The 7,557-nt window shown below is 47.0% G+C and overlaps 1 protein-coding gene across 1 annotated transcript; it reads right to left on the minus strand.

The window, feature by feature from the left end:
• Positions 1–2,917: 2,917 nt before the first annotated feature.
• Positions 2,918–6,816, minus strand: Cdkn1b (cyclin dependent kinase inhibitor 1B). Its single transcript, XM_038319215.1, has 3 exons — positions 5,836–6,816; positions 5,172–5,305; positions 2,918–3,207 (listed from the first exon to the last, which is right to left on the minus strand). Exons 1-2 carry the CDS (start codon positions 6,308–6,310, stop codon positions 5,181–5,183), a joined length of 600 nt encoding a protein of 199 aa, XP_038175143.1. The 5' UTR covers positions 6,311–6,816; the 3' UTR covers positions 2,918–3,207; positions 5,172–5,180.
• Between the last annotated feature and the right edge of the window lie 741 nt (positions 6,817–7,557).

Here is a 7,557-nt window from a genome sequence, read left to right on the forward strand (position 1 = left end):
TGGAGCCCTGCGGTAGGGGTGGGAGCGGGCTGCTGCCCTGGAGGGTCCACGAGCTCCGGGAAATTAGTCCTTTTGGGCAAGACCCCTAGAGCTATGGGGGCAGCGGACTGTCCTCTAGGGAGGATTGCAAGCCTTCCATAGCGAGTTTCTTCGTCCGGAGGAGCGATGGTGAGGGAGAAAGGTTTCTGAAAAGTAGCCCTGCCCGCTTGCGCGGACAGAGGCGCGGCCGCTTTTTGCGGCCTGCGGGCGCCCGGGGCGCGGGAACTGTGCGCTGCGACCCCGGCAGTGCGGGGCTTGCAAGAAGCCGACTACGTTAGAGACTTTGGGTCCAGAGGCGCCAGCCAGTCCGACTACGGAGTTGCCACAGTGACTGGGCGGGATCTGGGCTGCGGGACAGTTCAGGGGACTACCGCGCTGTGGCCGGAGTGGTGCGGTAGCCGGTGGCTGGCGCCGGCGGCCGCAAACCCGCAAAGGGACGTTCGCAGCGGGCACAGTTCAGGTCCTGAGAGAAGGACCATTTGAACCATCAGGTTATATGTAGATGCTTGACAGACATTCGGAGGATGGAGGACCCAGTGACTTGGGCGGGGGTGTGGGGGGGGGTGCGTTCCTGTGGACTTGCCTGGCGCAGGGAGCATCCACCTCTTCCCGGTCCAGCATTCCTAAAATGCAATCCCTCAAAATACACATTAAAAAGAAAAAAGAAAGAAAGAAAAAGAAAAAAAGGGTTTTTTTTTTTTTTTTGGAAGGAAAATGAGGTCCGTGCAGCAATAGAGAAGTGTGTTTTCCCATTTTGAATTGATGTTCTGACGTTTGGTCCTCCTGCAAGTCACCCTTCATATGTTTTAAACAGAACCACAAAAAACACCTTTAGTCTTTAATTAAAATAATACCTAGTTGAAGGACGTGGCCCAGCAACCAAAAGACCTATTTTCCCATCTGGCACAGGAAGAAAAACCAACTCTTGCCTTATTTTAAAAAAAAGAAAAAGGAAAAAGAAATCTTCGAATCAGAAATGTTAGAACTACCTTGTTTATAATCGCTTTTGGGTGTGGTGATGCAAATGGTAGTATTTCAGTGTAGTTTTCCCCAAACTTAGATTCTTCACAATTCACCCATAAATTCTCTTATAATTTACTTTTACACTTTAACCACATTTTAAAATTGGGAGTGTAATTTTTGGGGAATTATTTTTGATAAACCAGGCTTCAAAATGCCCAGTCTTTATATTTTTTAAGAAGTACCTCTGCTGAGCAGATATGAGGCCACAGGACTCTCAGGTTCAGTACTTTATTTTTTTGGGATGAGTTAACTGAATATGAGTACTCAGAAACTGAGGAATTTGTGTGTGACCAATTTCATTTAGCCAACCGGTGCAGGATAAACATCAGTTTCTTAAGGACTTGCATGTTTGGATATTGTGGGCAAGATTGAGGAGTGTGGCCATTGATGCCCAACCCTCACACTTCACAAGTGTGAATCGAGGAGCTAGGGAAGTCGCTCTGTCACTTTCATTTTCAGCCCTGCAGATGGATGATCAGACTGCACTTACGTAAGGGACCCCCCCCCCTTTTGCCTCTCACACTCATATCCTAGAAAACATAAATATTTTAACTAAATGGGGACTGCTGACAGTCTTACATGAGAACGTGGCTTTTCCTCTTTCCACTTAAGCTTTGTCTATAAGGATAGGAATAAGACAAAAATGGCCACTACTTAATACATTCAGATCCCCCACATACACACACCCCCCCCCCCACACACACATTAAAAAAAAATCATCTGACTGCAATGTAGGCCTAAATTTTCTAGATGTTTGTCACTTCACATTGTGTGTGTGTAATTATCAGGGGCATGCCAGGCTGAATACCTCAAGCTCAGTAAAGCACATGACAGCTGCACTCAAGTCAATAGCTACGGAAGTTATCTTTATTGATTGCTTGATGTGTAACAATAATTGGCATCGTTTTCACACATTACAAAAATTATACTTGGCTCAGTATGCAACCTTTTAAGCATAGCCATATTATTTAACAAAAGGGGGTCTAGTCTACCCAATACAGCATTTACAAATGCACAGAACATGCCACTTTGGCTTGTATATGGTCTAGATTAAAAAAAAATCTCTTTTTAACATAAATAAGTTAGTATAATTTTCAGTGTCTTTACAGAGTTATATACACAGGCACACTTCAAAGGTTTTCTCCTACCAAGGCCATGAAGAAACACTGTTTAAAGATGCAGCATCCATTTCACCTGGTCCACAAGTGTGCTTGTCCCGAAAGCACATTTCTTTTTTTTTTTTTTTTTTTTTTCTTTAAAAGCAGCACTTTCCTTGGGGCAAATTAACAAGCAGGGTGAGATACTTTGAATTAAAAATTATTTCATTATTTGTGTAAAGTTACAGACCTCTAAAAATATCCAGGGACTTAGAATTATTCTGTCTACACAGCTCAAGTGAAAAGAGATCTAAGACATTTTCTCAACAAATCTGATGGGAAATGATCAGTTCTAAGAATCCGGAATTCCTTGTCATGCACCCCAGATTTTTGCCCAGTGTTACCTGGAGTGATTACTACTAAACAATTAACCGGTAAATTCCAGTTTTAAGGGAGAGGGAGAAAAAAAAAAGATATTTTTTAAGCTATTTGTTGCTACATAGCAATCTTCAGAACTCCCAAATAAGAATAAGCTTCATGTAAAAATAAATAATTGTATGTAGCAATTATTCAATAAATTTTGATTTTAAAATAAAGATCAATTCTTATTGAAAAGGACACTACATCTTTAAAGAAAGCAATTTAAACCCTTCCCCCCACCCAAGTTGCTTCTCTTCATGCAAGTCAAATATTTTTCTCCTTGCTACAAATTCTTCACACCCCCCACGCTGATTCCTCAGCCCCACCCTACCCTCCCATCCCTAATGTTTATGTGCTACATAGTAAAAGATAAAAACTATATACACAGGTAGTACAATGAAGCAAATAAGGAAAAACCTAATTGCGCAATGCTACATCCAATGCTTTTAGAGGCAGATGGTTTAAGAGTGCCTAAATTTTTTAGTGTTATTATGTTGTTGCTTTCTCAGTGCTTATACAGGATGTCCATTCCATGGAGTCAGCGATATGTATTTAAATTTTTTCATGTATGTCTTCCTTGCTTCATAAAGCAGTGATGTATCTAATAAACAAGGAAATATTCTTAATTCTGCAAAAAGAAACAAAAGGATTAGGAAGAAGACACTAGAGTAACATTGCCAAAGTACAGGAATTATTTTGTTACTATCTTAGTTGACAAATGCTTCAGGGATGGGGGGGGGGGTAAACTCTAAAGGCCTGATGACTACAATCATCTCTAATGCTATCTTCACTGGATTTTTGTTCCACTTGGTGTGGTGTGAAGAGTCAGGGTTAACAAGTGGTCAATTTTGTGCCGCCCTCCCATGCCCCAGGGGACATTAGAAATGTTGTGGGGGACATTCTGCTTGTCACAGCTTCGAGGATAGGATTGCTACTGGCATCTGGTGGGAGAGGTCAGAGATAATGCCCAACATTTTAAAATGTACAGGACAGCCTCCCACAAGAAAGAATAATTCGGCCCAAAATGTCAACAGTACAGAGGTTGAGAAACTAACTCACTCTAAAGAATCTGGGTCAGAGAGAGTGAGAAAGAAAAGAAATTCAGGAACCATAATACTTCAGAGCAGTGTAATTTCCCAAACTTGAAAAATACCTGGAAATGCAATTTCAAAAGGCTCGGGGGGGGGGGGGCATCTATGAATGCTTTTTAAAATTGCAAGTTATTTATATGCAAAATATTTGCATGAATGCTTTTGGCTAGAACCTTATGGCTGCTTAGTGTACTCTAAGCTGGTAATCTGACTAACAAATGCTTCCTGATTCGAATGGGCCAGGTAAAAATATCAGAGGCTTATCTGAAGAGCTAGGCCACACACAAGCCAAGTAAAGCTACAGGTGTGATAGTCATTTAGCAAGAACTTCCATGCAATTTTTCCACTTTAGGGAGGGTATAATATGGAAAGTGGCTCTAGTGTTCCATTTTCTATGAGCTCTGAGAAATGCTAGGTCTCTAGAAGGTATACTATGACATTATGATTTACAACACAACAACCCAACTTTATATCCTTCATTTATTTTTAAATTTCTATTAATGAGGACCCGAAAAGTTAACAATAAACTGTTAAGATCTCTTTATATGCTGGGTTATGAGTGGGCTTTAGAAATAAGAGGCCACAGTCTTTGTTTCTAAGGGCCTGCTAAACTATTAATGTATGTAGTCAGATCATTATGAATAGTCAATTTATGTAAATATGGGGCTGGGTTACTCTAATTAGGTAATCAGGGTGATGAGATTTTGATACATGGAAAAATCCACACTTGTGCTGGCCCAACTGGTCCTAACATCTACCATCCATTTCCCTATAGACACCCAAACCATCCCGGTCCAGCTCAGTGAGCATACACAGCTGACCTGCTGGACGACTGCTTCCATTTAACTTCTGCATTGTAAGCCCAGGTTAAAATCAGAAATTCTGTGGGAGCAACCATACTTCTGAACTTCCCAGCCTAGCCTTTGTCTTTTAAATACGAAGTTCCCTTCTCTCTCTCCAAAACCTACCAGCATACAGGAAAGTGACAGCTTATAAAATCGGTCAGAGTGCAGGGCATGGCGCCCTATTCACACTCCTAACCAATGTGAACTAGGAGTTACCGAATTTTTTTCTTAAAAAAAAATTTAAACGTAACTGTATATTCGCCATTTTTCTATTAGTCAAAAGCGGTTCTATTAGCTCAAAATGAACCTCTGGGAAATGGATTTTCATGAAGTGAGACCGGGGGTGCCTCAGTCCTTGCTTCGATGGGGAAGAAGATTGTCACTCCCGGCCTAAGTTTTGGTCGGAATCATTAAGAATATGACCTTCCTTTCTTTGGGGCGTTGGTGACAAGTACTTGTCTAGGGAAAACATCTTTAACTAGTATTATGGTCCCCGACCAAATGATTCCAGCCTTCCCCACTGTTAATTTTTTGACCTAGGAAAATAATTCCTTCTGGCAGGCAACTAATCTGCCGGCAGACCTGGGGTCTGCAGGCCCCCCAGGGAGCGCAGCCCAGCTGGGGTGGTAGTTTTGTGCTCTTCCTCATTGACCCACCGGAGCTGTTTACGTCTGGTGTCTTCGGAGGCCGGGCTTCTTGGGCGTCTGCTCCACAGTGCCAGCAGCGTTCAGGGAACCGTCTGAAACATTTTCTTCTGTTCTGTTGGCCCTTTTGTTTTGCGAAGAAGAATCTAAGAGGGGGGCAAGGGGAAATTTTTTTAAAGAACACACACAAACCATCTTTATTAGCGAGAACAATGGCTGACAGAAGTTGGCCCAAGAGTCAAGTGATGAAAAACCCACCACTTCCACCCACGACCCCTGGACCCGTCATCCCCGGTAGCCTCTAAGGACACAAAATGAGGTTGTTTCTACTAACAGAAGGCGTATTCTACGCCCCACATCTTTCTCTTCGCCCTAGCCAAGGAGGCAGTTGGTAAACATTCCAACTTTTGTCACACACACCTACAGCTGGCTAGCGGGGAGGAACTGCGATGTGTTAGGCTGGGGAAGTTATCAGATCTTACTATCTCCGGCGTCTGACTTCAAAACCATAAACAGGCCAAGCAGTCGGTTAAGGGGCAGTTCAAACCTAAGCGTCGCACAGGCTCGATCTCCCAGCGTTAAAGCAGAACATGCTGGAAAAGCCAACTGAATAGGGTCTAGCAAAGAGACGCTACAGAGACACACAGACATTTTATGTTTTTCAAAGGGTCATTACCGTCTGCGGCAGGTCGCTTCCTCATCCCTGGGCACTGCTCCGCTAACCCCGCTGGACTGTCTGACGGGTCAGGCATTTGGTCCACCAAATGCCGGTTCTCAGAGTTTGCCTGAGACGCAATTAAAGGCACAGGCTGGCGGCTCCCGCTGACATCCTGGCTCTCCTGCGCCGGCACCTTGCAGGCGCTCTTAGGGGGGCGCGGGGGTCTGTAGTAGAACTCGGGCAAACTGCCCTTCTCCACCTCTTGCCACTCGTATCTGCCTTCCAGGGGCTTGTGATTCTGAAAGTCGAAATTCCACTTGCGCTGACTCGCTTCTTCCATGTCTCGGCAGTGCTTCTCCAAGTCCCGGGTTAGCTCTTCGTGATTGACCGGGCCGAAGAGGTTTCTGCAGGCGGAGGGCTTGGGGTGCTCCGCTTGTCTGGCGTCCATCCTCTCCAGGCTCGGGCTCCCGTTAGATACTCGTACGTTTGACATCTTCCTTCCCGGGCGGGTGTGGACCACTGCCTCGGCTCGCGCACTCCAAGAAAAAAATAATAAAATGAAATAAACAACAAAACCGAACAAAAGCGAAACGCCCCGGCCGCAGCGCGAACTCCTCTTCGAAGTTCTGCGATTGCACCCGGGGAGTTAAGTGGAGCAGAGACAGGCGAGCGACCGCTCGAACCTCAGGAGCGCGCAGGTCTGGGGGAGAGAGCGCAGGGACGCCCCGGCCGCGCAGCTCGAGGCTCAGTGATCAAGTGTACTGGAGGGCGGGGAAGGGAGGGGGAGGAGGCAAGAGGAGGTGGCGAACAGTCCGAGTGTAGGCTGGGGCGAGCCCGTGGGTCGCGCGAACGCAGCCCCTCTCCAAACCTTGCCGCCGCGCGAGTCCCAGAGCCGCGAGTGAGTGGGGACAAGGGATGAGGGGTAGAAAAACACCCTGAAAGCACGAACCCCCCCTCCCTTTTTTTTAGTTGCCCAATATGGCGGTGGAAGGGAGCTGACGAAGAAGAAGATGATTGACACTGCGAGTCTATTTAAACAGAGGAGGAGCTCCATTGGTCGCGGCGCCGGTTGCCGCTCCGCCCAGGCTGGCGAGCGCGCTCTTAAGGTGGCCCCGGGCGCGACGCCGCTGCTTCTCCGCGTTCCCGAGCGCGCCGCCTCCCCGAAGCGCCGCCAGGACATTGGCTGGTCGCGTGACTGCTCGGAGGTGTACGACTGCCAACAAACCTGCTCTGGCTGGCCCCGGAGAAATTAAAAATAAGACAAACAAACTAGCCAAACGGCTGGAGAGCTGGGGAGGGGCCTGCGCGGCGGCCAGGCGGGGACCTGGGGCTCTAGGTCCGGGAGTTGCAAAGCTGCGCTGGCAGGCGCGCCACCGCTCCCGACTGCGACCTCCAGGTCTTCGTCCGCGAAACCCTGGGCCAGGGCCAGTGGGCTCCAAGGTCGCTGGGGCTTTTTAGGGGCCTCAGTGACAAGTTCAGCCCGCCTGCATTAGCCGAGATGGGAATGCGGGAGGGTGTGCGGGAGAGTGGAGAAACCTTGGCTCAGCGCCTGGGACACCCCCACCCCCCTTGGCAGGGTGCCTTAGCTGGGGTGCTGGAATCGGCCTCGTAGTCTGACCCCAGCAGTCTCGGCTATGGTAGGACAAGCCAGGGGGCTTCAGGAAGGAGTCAAGACTGAAGGCTCCTAAGTTATCAGGGTGTTTCTGAATCTAAGCACTCCCTGCATAGGGATCTCGATCG

Source organism: Arvicola amphibius, chromosome 2 (genome assembly GCF_903992535.2).
Source record: "Arvicola amphibius chromosome 2, mArvAmp1.2, whole genome shotgun sequence".
In the NCBI taxonomy this organism is placed as follows: Eukaryota; Metazoa; Chordata; class Mammalia; order Rodentia; family Cricetidae; genus Arvicola; species Arvicola amphibius.

Excerpts from the sequence above, each read along its gene's own strand:
- Cdkn1b (XM_038319215.1), bottom strand. The coding sequence starts at position 6,310 with ATGTCAAACGTACGAGTATCTAACGGGAGCCCGAGCCTGGAGAGGATG. Across the intron at positions 5,306-5,835 it reads GAAGCGACCTGCCGCAGACG|ATTCTTCTTCGCAAAACAAA; the intron begins GTAATGACCCTT and ends CCCCCCTCTTAG.